This window comes from Natator depressus, chromosome 27 (genome assembly GCF_965152275.1).
Source record: "Natator depressus isolate rNatDep1 chromosome 27, rNatDep2.hap1, whole genome shotgun sequence".
Lineage (NCBI taxonomy): Eukaryota > Metazoa > Chordata > Testudines > Cheloniidae > Natator > Natator depressus.
The window spans coordinates 15471737-15492135 of record NC_134260.1 but is presented as its reverse complement, the minus strand read 5'-3'; the positions used below and the strand labels follow the sequence as shown (position 1 = coordinate 15492135).

Genomic DNA, 20399 nt, shown 5'->3' with positions numbered 1-20399 from the left:
GATATGAAGTTTGTTGGGACCAGAAAGGGCAGGTCTTTGCTATCAGCCCATCCAGCACGCTCTGTGTTACACAGAAGACCAGTTACAGAGGAGGCCCCATTACTTCTTGGTTCAGACCAACTTCCAGAGGCTGCCTGTAAAAGTTGTGATCCAAGCACTTAGCATCAGTAGGAAGGTGAAACCAAATCTGCAAAAGGCTGGAGATTTTTTGCTATCGTGCAGAATTTCATCCTTTCCTGGCTCACTAAACTTGGACTGTTCCTGGGGCTCCTTTCTCGTGAACTCTCCACGCTGCTGCTAGTTTCTGGTTCTCCGTCTGATTTGCTCTTGCATTTCCTTGGTAAGCAGGGTGGTTGTATCTGAAAAGGGTTCATCTTGACTGTGGCTCTGGCTTAACCAAAGCTTGTTTGGGACAAAGACTAGAGCCGCGGGACACAGCAAATGTGACGGAAGGTGCTAGGTGAGGGTTTGGATTTTAATGCGCACTCGGGCCTTGCCAAGACAAAGGCTGTAGGGACAGTGGTGCAGTCCTCTAAGGGGGACATGAAGCACGCTGGTGGCAGGTGCTTGTGCTGGGGTTTGCACTGGGGTAACGTCTCTAACCCGGACAAGGCCTCCATTTCCCCCCACCCCTGCCATTCCAGGAGTCAGCACCTCTGTGTTGCTAACAGGAAGCAGGTCCTTGTGAGATGGAGGGGAGGCAGGGGATCCAGGGGATCCATCTCCTCCCGATGCCATGTCTGGCTCTGGGGGGACGCAAAGTGCCACCTCGTTACTGTTCCCTTTTTGCAGAAGCATTTTTAATTTAAAGACCCTCCCCCCAGTGCTGTCACAGAGTCCCTGCTGAACTGACGTCTTGCTGAGTCGCAGACAGACAGACTGACAGCCCCACTGAGATGACTGGGGTTACCAGTGACCCCCGAGCACAGACACTTGGACGACACCTAATAGTTTCAGCCAGCAGATGGCGTGCACAGTAGCACCAAACACCCCTGGTGTGTAGGACGTCATACAACTCTCAAATAACCTTCCACAGGAACTGCTGCTGGAAAACATGCCTGGCTGGGTCAAAGCAATAGGAATTCAGCAGCCGCAATGAGGCCAGTTTGGGGTCCGAGCCTTGGGACCTGAACCACAAAGGTTCCCAGAGAAGATCAGTAAATGCTTGGCACGGCACAAGCTAATCAGCTAATCCTCCCCGCCCCATGAGATAGGGCACTGGTATCCCTGCTTTACAGCGGGGAAAGGTGACAACCCCAAGGTCATAGGGAGAGGCAGCGGTTAGAACTAGCGAGACCCTGGCTCCCACCCTAGGCCTGGCCACTGACGGGGGTAAGAAAAATACACACATTTCCAAACTGCTACCTTACACGTTTCCCCTGGACCATGGAGCCAGCTGCCTCTCGCTGGGATTCGCATGGCTCCTGAGATTTGTGACTTTCCCTGACTTTTCATTTGAATAAGTCAAAAAATAATGTTGCAAAGAGCTCTAAGGGTAAGAGAGTGAACAAGGAGGATGCCGCTGGCCGTCTGCAGGAGTTCTGCATCTTGGGACAGCCCCCAATCCTGCAGTTCTACAGAATACAGGCAGGCCTCGACTTTACCACGTTCAACGTACGACGAACGGCACTTACAACCGTTCTGAATTGACACCCTGATTCGACTAACGACTATTGGTTTAGACTTTACAATGCTCAGTCCCGCAATAGAGTGCATTGCGGTTCCGAGTCACGACATTTCGACTTACGACACAATTTTCAGGAACCAATTGTCATAAGTCCGAGGACGTAGCAAGTGAGAGGCACTAGGAGAGGGAGAGAGAGAAACATCACCAAAGAGACCTACCTCCAACGTCCAAGTCCACTTTATAATGGATGGAATGGGTGTGTATTGTCCCCAGGGTGTGATCCCCAACCCTATTGCCATAGTCCAGACCGTCACCGTAGAGAAAGGATGAAGTCATGTAGCCTGTGGCATGGACTTTGGCCTCGATAGCTCCGTTCTCGTAGAAGATGAAGTCCCAGACGTAGTCATAGTTGCCCAGAGTGGCAATGGACCGAAGGACCAGAGCAGAGTTGGTCAGCCCCCCGTAGTACAGGGACTGCAAGTTGGAGTAATGGCGCCTCAGAGGAGACCCAGAGTTCTCCTCAAAAATGCAGATGGAGTTTTTATTAATTCTAGGGTTTGGGGATTGAGCTAAGTAGTGTGTGTCTACGTACGTAGCTGAATAGGGGCAATCGACCCCCCGGACTAACGGGTACGTGAATCTCCCGATGCCAAAGCTCCCATCCATGTACCTGGTTGACATCCCTCCAGGACAGTTGGACCCATAGACAGATATAGCATCCTGGATACTGATTTCATAGACAATCCTCTCCCCCTTAAATCTGATGTCAAAGAGACGCATCCCTGTGTTCACGTTCACCCCAAAGGCAAAGCTCCAGGCCCGGGAGACGACTTGGTTGTTTTGGACACTGTAGCGGGGCCCATGAGGCTCGTACTGCAGAGGGAACGGGGCCCTGGGAGCTGCTCGGGGCTGCATGGAAGAGAATCCCCCGTCGGGTGGGGCTCTCTTAACTGGGTCCACTTTGACATGGCCCTGCTTGAACTCGCTCTCCAGCTGCACCAAGTCCCCGTAGTACTGGCCGTTAAAGAACACTTTGCTCACCCTCCACTGGGAGGCATCCAGGCTGCTGTGATCAACCAGCACCTCCAGCCCCACCGGGTGCAGGAAGAAGCCGCTCACGTTGTGGAACAGAACAAACCAGGTGTTGCGGTCTCCAGACTGGAACCCCCGGGGGGCTGTGGTCATAGCTGCTAAATTGGTCCCATCATAATCCAATACTTGACTCAGGAAGGTTAGAGCTGTGGGAAATGCTGTCCTCCGTAAAAAGCCAGCAACCAACTTGTACTCAAAATCCAGCACTGGTCTGCGGTGGTACGGCAGCTTCCCTCCATACTTCTGCACCGTGATGTCCTGGTGAGTTGTTGGTGTTGGCAGGGGACCCACCACATACTCCGTGACATTTGGATCTGGCTGGTTTCCAAAATACACCACAGCCAGTGCCTGCCGGGGGGGTCGCCTGCCCCCACGATCCAAGAACCCCAGCACCTCTGCCTTTGTGGGGAGCTGCACATCGATGTAATAAATGCAGTTATCAGAAGGGTTTGCTTGAGAGGCATCTACCAGTGGCACCCCAAGGTTTTCCTGAAGATACGTCACCACTTGCACCATTTCTTCTGGCGTCAGATCAGCAAAGACCAGGCTCTGGTCACTGTGCTTTCCCTGCAGGGTGCTCAGGGTCTGCGGCTCACAGCTGGCTGGTTTCACTCCTCTAGTCAGCAACACACAAACCAGAGCGAAAATTGTGGCTAGCGCCAGAACCAAGAGGATGAGGACAGTTTTCAGGTTCATGTTGCTGCAGCCACAAAGGTAGAAGAGACTTACGGAGCCTTACAGCAGCTTCCAGAGAGGCTGCTGTCAGCCTGTTTGGACTGTGGCTGGATGGTTAGTACAGGAAACACGAAAGGTGGAGAGAGGCTGGGGGAGGAGATCTGAAATTTGTGGGGACCAGAGAGGGCAGGTCTTTGCTCCCAGCCCATCCAGCACGCTCCGTGGTCCTCCAAGAGCAATGCATTAGGAAAACTGCTGAAGCCGCAGGGCCAGTGACTCATAAGACAAATTTCATATGATTATGTTGCTTTTTTAGTCTGGCCGGTTTGCTGAGGTTACCCATGAGAGCCGGGATGGCGTTGTCAGCATCAGGTTGGGGAATGGAGGGAGGCACATTCCCAGCCTGTGAGAGTGGAGATTTCACTGCCACAGCTCAGAATTCACCTCTTCGCAGTTCACTGAGTTTCCCTAATTTCTCAGGCTCCTTCCTTTCACACACACACCCCCTCGCTGTGTGGTTTTGGTTCCCAGTTTGACCTCCAGCAGCCGTTCCTGTATGGAGGAACATGCCCAGCTATGTAACAGCCAAAGGGATGTGGCAGCCCCAGCCAGGTCCACTTTAGGGCCTTAGTCCCAGCACCCAAATCACAATGAATAATTAGCACCAGCATCATGCCACTGCACAGCCGGAAATTAGCCAGTCCTGGCCACACTCCCATGAGACAACTCAGGGTCATTATTAGCCCTGCTTCATGGGAAGGGGGGCGTGGGGGGGGGGAAAGAGGAGATGGCTGCAGGGCACCAGGAGAGGCAGAGCCAGGGTTAGCGCACAGGAGTCCCTGGATTCCACCATGTGCTTCTCCCTCTCCCCAGGCCGCCTGGCCACACGCTGGAGCCCAGGTTGGTACCGGATGGGCGGGCTCAGGAAAAAGAGAAGACACATTTCTGAACTGCCACTTTTCACATTTTCCCTGGACTGATCATGGCGCTGGCAGCCTCCTGCTGGAATTCCCGCTGGCGAGCATGACTTCTCGTGACTCATAAGTTACTGTTTTCCTTGGTCTCCCTGCACCTCCAGAAAGGCGCAGGTGTCACAGTTGGCTAGTGAGACGGCTCCTAAATGAAATAAATAAAAGCCCTGCAGCTTGAGCCATAATCCCTGCCGGATCTCCAGCCTGTGCTGAACACACAAGCAAACCAAGAATCAGAGCAAGTTTCCATTCCCGCTGCCAGCCTCCCCTCCCTACCGTCTCCGGCAGGCAACACTTGCTCTTTCCTGCTGGGGGCAGGTTGCTTCCTCCTCGGGCAGTTCCACCTCTACTTCCTCACCGTGGGTTTGGACCCATCTCCCTGCCCTGTAGAGAAGCATTTAGCCAGGGCTGCTCTTGACAGAGCACCCCATCCCATCATCATCAGCCCCAGCAGCCTTCTCTGGCCTAGTCTGCAGCTGTAAAGACGGACACAAGCGGCCGCACGTCATTTCTGAGTCCACCCATTTCCGGCTCCTGGGCAGCTGGAGTCTAGCGCTGTGGCGAGGGCAGGGGCTGCTGCTGTCACCACGCACCTGCTGGCAGGCGAATTATACAAGACGGCTACCCCAGAAACATGCACCTTTCCTTCTGCCGGACGCACTAGCATCACACCTGCAGACAAGCAACACGAACCCAGGGAGGAGACACTACAGGAGTGGCGCATTCAGCAGGAGCCTTGAGAATGAGCCCTGGCTAAGAGCGACGCAATGACAGTTTACATCTCCTCTGAGCTGTCTGTAGCCAGGCACAGGCTGCAAACAGAGCGTTTTTCTCAGGGACAGGGAGTGGTTAAAGAAAGGTGGCTAAGCCCTGCAGCTGCCTGGAGCCAGCACGGAGGGAGCTGCAGGGTGGCCTGAACACAAAGGTTTGGGATTTGTTCGGTGTTTCGATGTAGATCTAGCTCACTAGTTACACCACAGTAAAAACCCACCTACCCCCACTAACGAGCAGCCTATTTGTGGGGAAGGATACGGCCAACATGCAGCGAACGGGTGGTTCTGTGCGGCTGCTCTCCCGAGTTTCTAGCCTGTTGATGTGCCCGAGGACACCCCAGGGCAGCGCACTGTCTAAACGTGCAGTACTTGACACCTTCTGCTTCTGCGGCACGGTTCCAGCCGAGGGATCTGAAAGCATTTGATAAAGTTTTCCGGAGCCACAGCAGCCCCACCCTTTCAGAGTCAGTGGAGAACAAATCTGAATCCATTTCAAAACTGCAAGGGAAATGTCAGGAAGCAAATGAAATGAATTGAACAGCAGCACTGCCAGGACACCTGGGCTTACTCTCTGATGCTTACGAAAAGCGATCTGGGTTTTTTAAGAAGCACAAGTGCTGAAGGCCTTGGTTTTATGTCTCATCTAAAAGAGAACACCTCCAGCAGCTCAGAACTTAGGAAGTATCAAGTCTCCTTACTAGCATTAACACAACCTGTTTACTCCCAGTTTCAGAGCATGCATCCCCTTCCACACATCCGATCCAGCCACAGTACAGAACTTCTTGCAGCCCTGCCCCAGAGAATTCACTTCCTGCGGAGGTTTATTTTAGCCAGGTAATTCCTTTTTGGGACCACCTATTGCTACATCCTGGGTTTGGTAAATTCCCCCCCCGAAGGAGTGAGAAGGGAAGTTTTGTGTTGTTGAGGAGAGCAGACACTGCAGCTCACACAACAGGTACAGCTGCACAATTCATCTCTGCAATGTACAGGAACCAAACCAAAAGCCAGCTAGCCAGCGGCAGCACCAGAATGCCAGCCACCGGGGCAGGGAGCCCATTACTCAACTCCCCATGAGCTGGCTGGGCTTGTCTACTTCCAGGCAGAACTCCGGCTGCAGGGAGGTTTAAATTCCTTGCTCCCATTTTCTCCTGTCAGCTAGTTACATCATTTTAAATGTCAAAATAAGTTTGCTTGATGTTCATTCACCCTCCTTATATTGGCTGCAGGGATGGGGCAGATCGCTGCTGTGCTTTGTTGCCCCTTTGACAGGCATTAATAGGCACACTCACCTAGGTAACCTAGGTGAGTTTCCCCACATACTCATGAGTTCAGGCCCTAGCAACATGTTACCAGCTTCCTTGTGAGCACAGCAAAAGAGCTACTCCCAGCTAGAGGGTGAACGCCCAGGAAGCTGCTCCAGCTTTGACACAAGCAGCCCGTTCCCCTGGCTTTGCAGCTGGACCAGCTACTAAGATCCACCAGTGCTTATTTCTGTGGTAGTGAGGAGCGGGTGCTTTTCACACAGTGCCACATCAGGTTCTTTCAGCGTCAATCCATGCTGACCCCCAGCTCCTGCGGCCTCACAGCAAACAAAGGAATTTTATTTTAAGCCACAGTCCTTCGCTCCTGTTGCGAAGGGGGCCTGGCTTGAGTAGGCCTTTGGCATTTCCCACACCACAGGAAGCGCAGTGGAGGGGGCCTCACGGGCAGCAGGAAACTCAGACTTATCCAGAAGTTCTCACATTCCTCAGTGGTTCCTAAGATTTGTGATGAGATCCAGTGTGCTCTCACAGGAGCCAGCTGCTCGGGGCGGGAGCACCATGGTTCGGTGGCTGGAGCAAGATCATCATCTAGTGGCTGTTGGCTCCAGACAGGGAACCCCTCAGTGTGTGCTTGAGGATGGCTTCTGTACAGAACAGACCCCTGCCCAGATCAAGCAGCCTTAACTACCTCAGATCCTCAGCATCAACTGTCTAAGTCCCCCCTTCACCCAGTCCAGGGGGTTAAGAGGACTGCGAATACCTGACACCACACTGGAGTGGAGTGTGTGGCAAGTTCCATTAACCCAGGGGAGAGCCTGGCTCTAGGGCAGTAAGGAGACAGCATTAAGGGGGAGATTTCAATCCTCCCTCAGAGCTCAAGCTCATGGGAGAGGAAGCTTGGAAACCATCGGTTGCCATTGGAGAATGTGGTGGAGCTGGGAGCGCGCGTGCAGACTAATGCGGAGGAGCAGGTCTCTAGCCCCAGGATGGAGCTGCTAGCCGGAAATGAGGCAAGGGATGAAAAAGAAAAGATGAGGTCAGTGTTCTGAGACCATAGTAGCTTTGAACTCAGAGCAGGAAGTGGAATGAGAAAACCATGGCGTGGCAGACTCTGCCAGCCTGGGCACTGCTGCTGAGCTTTGCAATTGGCCCGTATCTTTCCTCCTTTGGTCTCCAGCTCTAGCCTAGTGCAAGGGGCCAGGTGAGAGCCCTGGAGCCTGCACTCTAGCCCTAAAACAGCAGGCAGCAGTGCCAGCTTCTCCCACATGCAGGCCTAGTCCATCCAGCCCTCACCACTGAGACTGACAACCCTGATGTGGGAGACACCCACTACACAGAGCTGCAGCCAGGACCCAAGGAAGAAGCTCCAGGCACCAGCTGCCTAGAGTTGGAGGCTCCCTTATCCCAGTCCCTGGTCCCCAGTGGCCCATTTTATTCCAAATGATTCTAGCAACTCCCATTTGCTCCGCGCAGGAGTGAGTAACGGGCAGTGTAAGGACATGGGGCCTTGGTACTAAGTTGCTGGATGCTGCTGGAACCCCACAGCAGCAGACGATTGTCTGGACACATGGTGAAGGACACGGTGATGGATACAGCACAAGGGTGGAGCGAGTGGACATGAGAGAGGCATGGCCAGACTGGGACAGAGGCGAGGCATAGCCACCGACAGAGCATGTCTGACAACGCAGCATCACACAAGGGTCCTACTTAAGAATTCAAAGTACCTGTATTTTAATTTCTTGACATGGTAAAAGTTTTACATACGTTAATCTGGCAAGGAAAGTTGAACAGTCCAACAAATAAAAAGGAATCAGTACAAAGAAACACACAGTGAAGGTGCTGCTCCCAGGCAGCAGCTAAGACGCAGTTGGTTTGTTACTGAATATTTATTAACGGGAAGACGAAAATTGGACTTACTACAAACAACAACAAAGGAGTCTATCGAAAGGGCCAGGGGGCCCTCCACGCTCAGAGCAACCCCTGGGAAACCAGCAAGAGAAAACGTGGCTCTTCAGCACAGAAGAAGAAACAAAAGCAACAGAACGCAAGAGGGAAGGAGAGGACGTTCATTCCACTTCTCACAACTAACTACTATAAGGCTACTGCACAAGAAGTTACAAGTGTGACAGTGAGACCCATGGAAGCTTCAGGGGTCCAGGACCAACTGACCCAGCATTCCCCTGAAAGAGGGTGTGAAGTAAAAATACCATAAATAAGAAAATGTAGAAGGAGCCTGCAGCATCATGAGCCCATTTCCCACACATACAAAAACTGACAACGCAACTGACCGTTTCCCACGGGGTTTGCAATGGACCATGAAACGTTCCAGTGGCCTTAGAGGAGCTCCTGGGCACAGGAGAAGGAATCGAGGTACTTTTCATGGGGTGCAGGGTTTTGAGACTGATCTGCTGTGGCTGCTTCTGGCCATCCTCATCCCAACAGATCAGCCATCGCAGCCAGCCTGCCAAACCCTGCCCCCCAAATACACTCGGCAGGGGACTGTGCATCACAACCTGCTAATTCCTTAGCATTATTGGAGACTATGAGGACTTCAAAATTTGAGCTCGGGCCTCTCCCTAACTTCATTCTGGACAGAAATGCCTCACGCTGAAGGAGAACAACATTGATTTTAACCAGGACAACTGCTTTTGTAGAGCCAAGAGGAAAGCTACATAGGAGCAAAAGCTACCCGGGCTCCGAACCCGCCAGCCCAGTGGGACGTAGCTGGTGGCAACCGGCTCTAGTGACAGGTGCGCCACATAGCCCTCTGCATTGATCTAGCTGCATTTCACAAGGGAGAGGGACAAATGGGGTGGGATCTAACTTAAGATAGCTCTTTCCTGGTTTGTTCGAACCTAAAAATCTCTCAGTGGCACTTTGCTGAGTGTGGCTGCAGCCTGGCCTAGGGGAGCTGCCTGCTCCGAAGGGGCACCTCCTCCCAGCCTTACAGTTAACACGCATAAAACGACTGGCAGCAGAGGGCTCACTCAGAGATGGCACTGAGAAGCAGCCGGCTTCTCGCAGCCAGCACACACTCTGTGGACTCAGTCTAGTGTTGAAGACACTGCATCTCCTCCATTCCCAGGGACCCCAAGGAAACCCTGCAGCTGACAGATGGCGGGGGGGGAAAGGGGAGAACCCCGGGGCTTGGTGTCTCATCCAATTCCCACCTAAGTAGGAAGAAAGGCTTGGAGGAGCATTCCTACCTGGCAGCTGCTCACTCTCAGTAGCCTGCATGTCCCATGGCAGTGGCCTGCTCAATACCAATTCCTACATTAGGGAGAGTTCCTGAGACCTGAACAAAACCAATCACAGAACTAGGCGAGGGTTTCTTTAGAGTTTAACTACGAGTGCAATACTATTTCCAGCCAGTTTCCCATCTCGATAGTCACGTAACAAACCAAGGCAATGACGGTCTTTAGTTGACTGAACAGTTCTCAAGTTCAAACGTTGACACTTAGTAGAGAGTCTCGGCGTTGCTGCTCCGAGGCCTCTTGATCTTCTCGATGTTTTTAAGGATCATATCATGCAAAGTGACCTGGAAAGAGGAGAGAGATCATGGATGTACATCAGGAGGGGAAGTCCACAACTTGACTTAACTTCACTCTCACCATAAGCACTGGCCTAACCTGAGTAATGGCTGCTCTTAGTTACAGCCCCTTGGCCCTTCCCCGCCACACCAGCCTTTGCCCTCACTCAGCGCATCATGTCTCATGTCAAGCAGTAAGCTTCTTAGGCAAGGCCTTGCCTGTCTGCACTCTGAAGAGACCAGCATGTTTTGGCCCCACCAATGAGAGTGAATTAGTTAACAGAGCCCAGGATCGGCCTACGCCATCTAGAGAGGTTGGGTCGGAAGGTTCCCGCAAAGAGCACAATGAACTGCATGCCCCTGGGCTTGCCTGCACTCAGTACAGAGGTGGGAAATACCAGACTCTCCAGGGCAGCAACTTGCCGCGATCTCTGCTTGCTAAGAGCAACGGGAAAGCAGAGGCCCAGGCCAGCTCCCTCTCAGGGCTCTGAGGTGGGATTGATCCAAGGGTGCTTCTCCACAGGGGAACATATGAGCTGGGGTCCCAACTCTCACTCACATATTGATTCCTCAGCTCAGAGATGATTAAGCGCAGACTAATGTATTCCTTCTCATCAATTTCTGTCACCGTGCGGCGATAATCCTCCTACACAGAGAAGGGAGAATGTGGCTGTGAATAGCCTAAAAGCCAGGCTGCCCCTCCCTCTACAGACATCAAGGGGGCTCTCTCCTGTTCAACCTTATGCATTCAAGGGCACAAAGGGGCCACTGTGATCATGTAGTAGGACACCCTGTATAGCACAGGCCAGAGACTTGTCCCCAAATAATTCCTAGAGCTGACATTTTAGAAAAACCTCCAGTGATGGAGAATCCACCACGACCCTAGGAAATTGTTCCACTGGTTAGTTACTCCCACAGTTAACACCACACACCTTATTTCCAGTCTGAATTTGTCTAGCTTCAGCTTCCAGCCATTGGATCATGTTAGACCTTCCTCTGCTAGACTGAAGAGCCCATTATCAAATATTTGTTCCCCAGGTAGGTACGTATAGGCTATGATCAAGTCACCCCTTAACCTGCTCTTTGTTAAACTGAATAGATTGGACTCTGAGTCTCTCACTATAAGGAAGGTTTTCTAATCCTTTAATAATTCTTGTGGCTCTTCTCTGAGCCCTCTCCAATTTATCAACGTCCTTCTTGAATTGTGGGCACCCCACAACTAGACACAGGATTCTGGTAACAGTTGCACCAGTGCCAACACAGAGTTAAAATTACCTCTGTGCTCCTATTCAAAATTCCCTTGCTTATGCATCCTAGGATTGCATTAGGTCTTTTGAACACAGCATCACACCGGGAGCTCATGTTCAGCTGATTATCCACCATGACCCCCTTTTTCTGGGTCACTGCTTCCCTACATTCTTTGTTCCCAGATGTACATTTATCTGTATTAAAACAGATATTGTTTGCTTGCACCCGTTTACCAAGCAAGCAATCTAAATCGCTCTGAATCAGTGACCTGTCCTCTTAATTATTTACCACACCCTATTTTCGTCAATTGCAAACTTTATCACTGATAACTTTGTGTTTTCTTCCAGGTCATTGATAAAGATTTTCAATAGCATAGGGCCAAGAACCGATCCCATCAGGATCCCACTGGAAACAGACTCACTCAATGACAATTCCCCATTTACAGTTACATTTTGAGACCTATCAGTTAGCCAGTTTTTAATCCATTTAATGTGGGCCATGTTAATTTTATATCATTCTAGTTTTGTAATCAAAATGTCGTGCGGTACCAAGTCAAACACCTTACAGCAGTCTAAGTATATTACATCAACACTATCCCCTTTATCAACCAAACTTGTAATCTTACAAAAAGTATACCAAGTTAGTTTGAAAGGATCTATTTTCCATAAAATCATGCTGATAGATCATATAACTGATGTATTCCTTAGTTCTTTAGTAATCAAATCCCATATCAGACACTCTATTGTCTTGCCGGGGATTGATGTCCTATCATTACCTGGGTAATCCCATTTACCCTGTATATACTGGCACAACATTCGCTTTCTTCCAGTCTTCTGGAACTTCCTCAGTGCTCCAAGACTTATTCAAAAAAAAATCAACATTAACAGTCCAGTGAGCTCCTCAGTCAGCTCTTAGAACTCCTGGATGCAAGTTATCTGGACCTACTGATTTCAAAATGTCTGTCTTTAGTAACTGCTGCTTAACATCCTCCAAAGATACTACTAGAATGGAAAGTGTTATCACCATAGGATGAGACTGTATCTTCTGTTTTCCCCCCAAATGTAGAACAGAATTTATTGACCATTTTCACCTTTTCTGCATTATTACTGATAATTCTACCATCTCCATCTAGTATTGGACAAATACCATTGGAGGGTTCTTTTTGTTCCTCATATTTTAAAACTCCCCCTTAATGTCCTTTACTCTGCTGGCCATAGATTTCTCCTTGTGTCCCTTTGCATCCCTTATCGATTTTCTACAATACCTAACTTCTGATTTATATTATTATCAGTTTTTCCCTTCCCTAGAGAAGCCAGATCCTTCCAGCCCTGCAGGCTCCCCTCCCAGGGCTCCTAGCCACCACAGAGCCCCTCCGCCAGCCCTCCAGGCTCCCAGCCCCCACAGGACTCTGGCAGCTGCTACTTAAAGGAGTCAGTGATAGAAACAGCCAGTAGAGGGCTATCCACAGAAACAGAAAGACAATTAATTCTCTTCAACCCCACCAAACGCTCAGCAAAGAGATGCTCCACTTACCACGTGAGGATATTTTGCTATTTTGGAAACCAGCTTTGCCCTCGTGATATAGTATCTGGAAGGCAATGGAAGAGGGTGGATTTAATAGTCAGAAAATAGCAAAGCAGTGTTCTCAGACCTTGCCTTAGCCACGGGGCTCAAGTCCTTACCCAAATGCACTCAGCCTCCCCAGGGAGGGACCCATCGAAGAGCTCATAGCCACCCCTTCCCCACCTCCACCTACCTAGAAATCTGGTCCAGATATGAAGCTGCCTCACTCTCCACAGTCCGCAGCTCAGCCACTGTCTCCTCCTGCAAGGGAGCCAAGGACGCAGTGTGAGCTTCACAGCAGAAGCAAGAACCTCCAACCCCACTCACGTGTGCAGCCACCCAGGGTCAAGCAGCTCAGTCTCTGGCCATCTTTAAAGTTGCTCCATCTACCCATCAGGGTAGAATCAGACGCAAGTCTCAAGCCTCAGTCAGTTAGCGAAGGTTACAGGAACATAGGAGCCAGCAGGAACCAGAAGTTCCTGGCCACAATGACCCCCTGCACCAGCCACGCAGCTTTAAGAATTTAGTTTGCCTTGCTCAGAGGATCAGCAGCCAAGTTCCAGGGAGATTCAGGGAAGAAAGCAATGCAAATAGCTTCACACAACCACCCTGATCCTGCCCGGTTAGGGTGCTGGGTGGGGCAGGCTGCCTGTAGCACACAGCCTCCCTCAAACATGGCTCAGCTTTACTGGGTCTTGCAAGACTATGGTGTGGCTCCCAGGCCTCTGAGCAAAGTGATGCTTTTAGGTACTCTCTGCCCCTCCCGCCTCTCAGATGCCAGGGAAGGATTCAGGTTTCAAGACCAAAATTAGCCCAATCTACCCCTCAAAGAGAGCTGTTTGGAAGCAGAGCCAGGTGGATCTAATGAAAGGCTCCTCAGGAGCCCAAGATGCCCTGGTGTCTGGGGCACTGGCCCATAAAGGAGCCACGATGTCATGGGTCGCCTTACCTGAATAGAAACGCCAAAGTTGTTTCCATCTTCTATCCTGGGGATCAGGAGCTGCACCCACATTTTGACCTGGAGGGACAGAAAGTGACACTGTGACTGAGTCCAGACAGCACTGGAGGGACCTGCCTTTAAACCAGAACCTCTTATTGGGGGCCCTCAGAAACTCTCGCTCGGGCAGCTCATCCCAAGACTGTCTCAGGGCCTGACTCATGCGGTGATTGGGGACTAGGCCTGATACCTTGACCTCTCCTGGGACCCCGTGACATCCACCCAAGCATTAAGGGAAGCTTCTGTCCCTCGATTTTACTGAAGCCCCACACAGCAAGTATCTCAGGTGTGCCTGGTGCTGTACAACATCACAGAGATGCAAAGCCCTTCCGAGCAAAGGACTAGCGGGAGGGAGCTAGCTGGGGGCTGCAGTGACAGTGCCCGCTCCAGGAGCTGGAGTCAGGGCAGCTCCAAGCACTTTTGAGGGAAATGCCATTTCTCTTGGCCAGCGCCGGCACCTGCCCCTTTGAGGAGCATCCTGTTCAGAGACCACAAGAAGCCGGGGGGAGGGGCGGTGTCCTACATTTCCTTATTCTATAGGTAGGATGGAGGCCCAGTTCGCTCTTTGTGGGTCAGTGAGAAGCCCTGACACTATGGGGAAGGAATTCGGACAGCGGTGTCTGGGGGCCGATCGTCATCCAGCCCCATGCTCAGGCCCACACCCACCGTGTTGCACTTCTCAATCAGCAGCCTGATCTCCGGTTTCACTTTCTCAATGATGTCCACTAGCTGCTGGTTACTCTTCAGCATCCCATTGGGCATCACAAACACTTTTGTACCTAGCGCCAGAGGGGAAAGGTCAGTTATTCACAGCATCTCAAGTCAGAGACAGCCAGCTCTGCACGTGTTCCAATCACGCCGGGTTGCCCTGGGGACAGGGATATTTAACAGGCTATTATAGAGACTACCATATGGGAAGGGGGAGAGAGAAGACCCAGGAAGAAACCCAAACTGGAGAAACAGGGTGCAAAGGGAGCTGCTCCCTGAGCCACACGTAGGAGCTGCCTCTGTTTAGATGCAGCATGAGGCTTGACAGCTCCTTCCTTCCATGAAGGGGTCCATGTGGCTCTACCCTGCTCCCTCCATCAGCATGCCGGCTCTGATGAGCACTACTCCAGTCTCTTGGGAGAGGCCAAGCTCGGCTCAGCAGAACTACTATCGGGCTCCTCCATGACTCAGTCACACGCCCCAGCTTTTAAGAGGAAGCACGGACAGGCCTGGGTAGGGCAGTGGCAGTCGGGAGAGGGCAGGTGGAGCTTGTGCAGGTTCATACCCCTAGGCACGTAGCGCTGGCTCAGCGGGCAGGCAGCGGCACAGAGACTTGGGGACTCTTACCCTGGAAGGTCTCTTCACAGTCTTCCAGCTTCCTCTTTTTCATATTTGGCTAAAATACACACAACAGAACATTTTACTCCCCAACTACCCGGGACCAAGAGTGACAGCAGCGAGGAAATTCCTTACAGAACATCTTCGAGGGTTCTGATGTCAGAGCAGCCTTCCCCCTCCAACCGGGGGCGGGTTACAGAGCAAACCACAGCACTGCCTCCAGCCAGGATCCACGGGCTGAAGAGACCAGTTCTCACATGCTCACGGGCGGCTGCAGCCTGTCATTATCAGGGAACAGTCTAACCGAATGCACAGCAAGCCATGCAGGTTTAATTAATGTAGCCAAGGGAGGAATCTTACCCCGTCCAGTCCATCGTGGCTGTTAGTGAGAAGGATCGGGTCAGGGACAGGGAGGTTCATGTCTGAGTGGATCTGGGTGAGATCATGAATATTCAGGATGGGCTCCTGGAAAACAGCAAGAAGTCACATACAAATCTAACAACTTTTGTCGTCATGTTAATCGCCAGGAAATGGGAGATTCCAGACCTCAGGTTTCATCCAGCCACCAGGCAAGCGAGAACAGAGGCAGGTATGAAGATGGGACCGAGAGGACTAGGAAAATGGGTTGTCAGTTTGGGACAGAATTTGTTAGGTTTCAATCCAGTGCCCAGCTGATGGACTCCATACACTATCACAGTCCGTAAGAGACACAGGGCTGAGTGTCTAGGGCTAAGGGCATTCAAATGGGTATAACGCAAGTTTGGGACACTGCTTTTCAGCGTTTTATCCTCTGTTTTACCCTCTGCTCTGACTAAAGACAACTCTTCCCCAGGGTCAGGATTGCATGCTGAAGCGAGTGGGGAACCAAGTAACAGCACATATCTTACCTTAAGGAACCCATCAAGTTCTAACAACTTCTTTGGGAAAAAATTCGCCACCAAATCTTCAGCCTAAATGAGAAAGAACAGCAGATGGTTACATGAGCGCAGCGCCCCAGGCTGCCCTCACCTCTTAGCTGCACTTAGCCAGCAGGCAAGGACACTGTGGAAACCAAGGCTACTGCAAAAGGCCAAGCATACAGCTCTGTTCAAAGCCAGGGGGAAAAAAATCTCAGAGGGCATCAAACTCTCCCACCTGAAGGCGGAGGAGTCTTGGCAGCCCTCCACTCTGCCAAGGCTCTGGAAGACAGAGCTACAGACTCTCCACACTCAGTGAGTGACTGAAGGGCTGAGTGCCAGCAAGGAGCCTGCAAAGAAAGGTTCTGCTGCACCTCAGAGATCATAGCACAATCCAACAGAAAGCTAGAATCCCAACATGGCATTCACTCTGCCCCCACGTGCCATTCTGGGGAGATGGGAGTGGACACTTACCTCACTTGTGATCCGCTCCCTGAAAGAGTCAACCTAGAAAAGAGGAAAACAACAGCTGAGAATAACTGATCCGAAACAACACAGTTCACAGCCAGCCTTAGTTCTTCCTGATATAGCAGCCCAGGTGTGCCAGGCACTGGCCCAGAGGCAAAGCCCTACATATTCATTCCACAGCTACAGAACTCATCCCCTGCCTCAGAGGTGGGCACCCAAATTCCAGTTCTCTTAGAGGTGTACATTGTTACATTCCTGAAGGCCAGTGAAAAGCCTGAAAACTAGTATGGGAGGTAACTGACCCAGGGCCATTTACCTGTCTGCAGAGAGCCTCAAACAACAGCAGAGAGGAGTGAGCTGACCTACTCATCTTCATGGGCTTGCATGGAAGCATGAAGATGACAGTGAGAGAACTGGAAATGCAGAGCCTGCATTAAAAACTGTACTCTATCCTAAAATTAAGTAGTGGGGCCACCGCCCCGCCCATCCTAGCCATGACATATTGAATCCAATAAGAAACCCGGTTTTCAGAATGTATGTGAAGCTCCCAGAGTCTCCTAAATGCCCAGAATTTGGGGACCTTGATGCAGAATTTAGGTCCAGTTTGCCCTGAAGCACACAGAACCTCCTCATAGGGTACGTGGCCCCTTTACAATGGAGACCCAGGGTGAGAATGATATTGTAGAGGGGCGGGTGGCCACATAGCAGTCTCTCCAACACCTTCCCCACCAGGCTAATGGGAAAGACGACAGAGCTTTATAAGATGTCATTATTACCAACTGCTGAAAGGCCTCCAGACTCGATATTCCGGGCAGAAGCTGTTACCCCAGGACAGGGAAAGTCCCTGTTTGTTAGACTCAGCAACCTCAGTAAACAGAGCCCATGCTGTCAGTGCAGGGACAGCAAGTCTAACATTCCCAATCCCTGCACTGCTACCATGGGTGATGGAGAACACAGCAAGCCGCCGTGGCAGGTGAAGCACAACCAGAGGCTGAAGCTGCAGCTGTTAGATCGACAAGTCAAGAAGTGCACTCAAGAAGGTCCCCATGAAGCCTCAGAAACATGCACATTATGCTAGTGACATCTGCAGAGCACTCCTGGATTGGAACAGAGGCTGCCACCAGCCAAACTTCTCAGGGCCACCCTACATACTCATTGTCAAGTGTTATGGCTGCCGAACCCTTCTCCTTTATCTGGCTGTTAAGCTGACTTGCTCAAATGCCTAACGCCTGGCTTGATTTATCATAAAGCAGAAATGCAGTGGAACAACTGCCTATCTGAGGCAGTGGAAGAACAGAGTAACTGCACCACCTCACATGCATGCACATTGCAAGATGTATTCCTTTTGCTTAGCTTTAGGCCAAGTGGGTTTTTATACTTCCTTTGCTCTTGTGGTCTGGATGATAGTGAGAGTTCTCACTGTTCACTGAGGGGGTGGAGGGGTGGGCATAACTGATAATTTGCATAAGAAGCCCATGGTTGCCATAGCAGTAAACGCTACCAGTTACTGAAATGTTTTGCCCTTATTCTCACCCCATGTGAGGGTCCCATCAATTCAGTCCTTTTCTCTGGGGAGAGACGTGGGCATGCTCCCCAATGGTGAGAGGATTTGTTGGTTGCCATCAAAGAACTGGAAACTCAACATTCCCTGCCTCAAAAACACAGGACTGCAGAGTAACAGCTAGGGCAAGAATCTGAAGACAAGTGCAGTTTAGTTATTGAAAGGGGCATCACCAACCTGAAGGCTAGTCAATTTAAAATTGAAGTGGTTTGGGGTCCTACGCATGATCTTGAGCCCTTTGACAATTTGGGGTATGACGACCACTTTTCGTTTTTTTTAAAAAAACATTTTACTCTCATGTTGCCACGTGACTGACGCACACACAGGGAACCTGACTATAGCAGGGAAACAGTGCTACCAACTATGCACAGTCAAACAAGCAAAGGAAACAAACCAGGACAAATGCCAATATTTCCATTTTGTAACCTGAGGTGTTGCTCTGACAATAGAAGGTGCAAAACGTTGCAGTCAGAGTGAAATCTGAAGTTGATGGTGCCCTTACAAGTATTTCAGAGAACAATCTAGAGCCTCTCTGAATGCAGAAGGGGGTGACTTGGAGCAGACAAAGGGTTTTGCAGACTCAGACCTATTCTAGAGCAGACCGTGCAGCACGAGCGCCCAGATTTACAATCTGAGAGGTGCAATGAACAATAACTGCGTGGCTGATCTGGCCCCACAGACCTGACTGTTAATTACAACAAAAGTGACCCCAGTGACAATCCCCCTCCAATATTCTCCCCCAATCCCCAGGCTTAGGCAAGCGTTCCCACACCGTAGGCACCTCACCTAAAAGGCTGCTCCTCAGAGGAGTGAATTCCAGGACAAAGCAGCAAGACATTTAACATCTGCTGCCATTATCTCCCAAGCAAAAACAAAAAGTAGCAAGCGAAGGCACATGGCCACCCATCCTGAGCAACAGGGCAGCCTGCCCAGACACTGAGTTGCTGATATTCAGGGTCTATCTACGCTGCCACCATAACATTGTGGTGTAGACACTTTCTACTTTGACTGAAAGAGTTTTTCGGTTGATGTTGTTAATCCAGCTCCCTGAGAGGCGGTAAGTAGCTAGGTTGATGATGGAGGAATTCTTCTGTCGACCTAGCTGCATCTACACTGAGGGTTAGATCAACCTAACTATGGCACTCAATGCACAAAATTTCACAGCCTAATTTTTATGTGTAGCCCCCTCAGGGTCCTGTACACTGCAGGGCAAGCGTGACCCAAGCTCTGTGGGACTCTGGCAGGTGCAGCAGGCTGGAAATTCTCAGGCAGGGACATGGCAAGTAAAAGGAAGGTCAGCATTGAATTAGATATAGCAAGAAGGATGCAGCCAGTGAATCGGCCCCTCCCCCGGGGTCAGTCATTTGGCCACCCACTAAGCTGTATTTTACGGCCATGTGTGCTGCAAGTGTGCGGCTGTCTGCATCCAGCCGTGCTGGGGACAGAGGCAGTGCTAGCCCACCGGGGACCCTAAACAGGAATATTTGCCCCCCCCCCCGCTAAAAAAGCAAATGGGGGCCCCCTTGAGCAGCTCAGGGCCCAATGTAATGGCTCGGTCTGCTTATGCTTAGCGCCAGCTCTGGCTGGGGAGCTAGCGAGGGGCACCGCCACGTACTGGGGTCCGGGAGAGGCTCGCCCTGCAGCAGGCGGGCTGGGATTTGCAGGCACCGCAGGCTTGTTGCGGCGGTAACTGGGGGCCACCACGAGGCAAGCAGCAGGTTTGACGTGTCATCGGTAGGCTTCAGGGTCAACGGCGCGCACCGCCCCCGCCCGAGACCTCAACCGCTCCGCGGGGGCGGCAGCTTCCCCCCCCCAGCCCGGGCCGCAGCGGCTGTCGGGAGAGCACGTGTGTACGGTGGGGGGAGGGGCGGCCCCACGAGGGGACCCGTGGGGGGAGGGGCGACCCCACGAGGGGGAGGGGCGGCCCCACGAGGGGGGCTGGGGGCGGGGGGGGGCATGAGCTGGGGGGGCGGGACAGGGCCGTGAGGGCACGTGGGGGGGGGGAGAATACGGGCCGTGGGGGAGGGGCGGGCCCCCGGGGCATCGTTACCTTTAGCTTCACTTCCGGGTCCACCTTGAGCAGCGAGGCCATGGCGGGGCCGGGCCGGGGAGGGGTCTCGGGCCGGGCGCCCCCTTGTCTCGCTCTCGCTCGGGGTCTCACTCGCGCCCGCCCGAACCACCGGCTTCGCCGCCGCCGGAACTGACCTCACAATACCCTCCGCCAATCCCTGAGCTCGCCCTCCGCACGTGACCATTCTTCCCGGCGCGCATGCGCCGCACGCGGAGCAAGGCCCCAGCCTGACCGGAAATTCCTCCCGCCCGCCGGCCGCGGAGAAGAGCGAGCGAGCGAACAAAAATGGCGGCCTCAGCCTTTCCCCGCCCGCCCGGCTTCCGGCCCCCGCCTGACGTCA

The 20399-nt window shown here is 52.0% G+C and overlaps 1 protein-coding gene and 1 pseudogene across 1 annotated transcript; both read right to left on the bottom strand.

The window, feature by feature from the left end:
• Positions 1–1743: 1743 nt before the first annotated feature.
• Positions 1744–3508, bottom strand: LOC141978369 (amine oxidase [copper-containing] 3 pseudogene; annotated as a pseudogene).
• A 4763-nt stretch (positions 3509–8271) lies between these two features.
• On the bottom strand, positions 8272–20187 carry PSME3 (proteasome activator subunit 3). The gene is made up of 11 exons (XM_074940491.1): positions 20039–20187; positions 16434–16466; positions 15951–16013; positions 15424–15528; positions 15073–15121; positions 14404–14516; positions 13690–13758; positions 12934–13001; positions 12711–12765; positions 10489–10575; positions 8272–9938 (listed from the first exon to the last, which is right to left on the bottom strand). Exons 1-11 carry the CDS (start codon positions 20078–20080, stop codon positions 9858–9860), a joined length of 765 nt encoding a protein of 254 aa, XP_074796592.1. The 5' UTR covers positions 20081–20187; the 3' UTR covers positions 8272–9857.
• Positions 20188–20399: the final 212 nt, after the last annotated feature.

Coding starts and splice junctions, on each gene's coding strand:
- PSME3 (XM_074940491.1), bottom strand. CDS start 20,080: ATGGCCTCGCTGCTCAAGGTGGACCCGGAAGTGAAGCTAAAG. Junction 15,122..15,423: donor GCCACGATGGACTGGACGGG/GTAAGATTCCTC, acceptor TGTGTATTTTAG/CCAAATATGAAAAAGAGGAA. Junction 14,517..15,072: donor CTGTGAAGAGACCTTCCAGG/GTAAGAGTCCCC, acceptor CTCTGGCGCTAG/GTACAAAAGTGTTTGTGATG.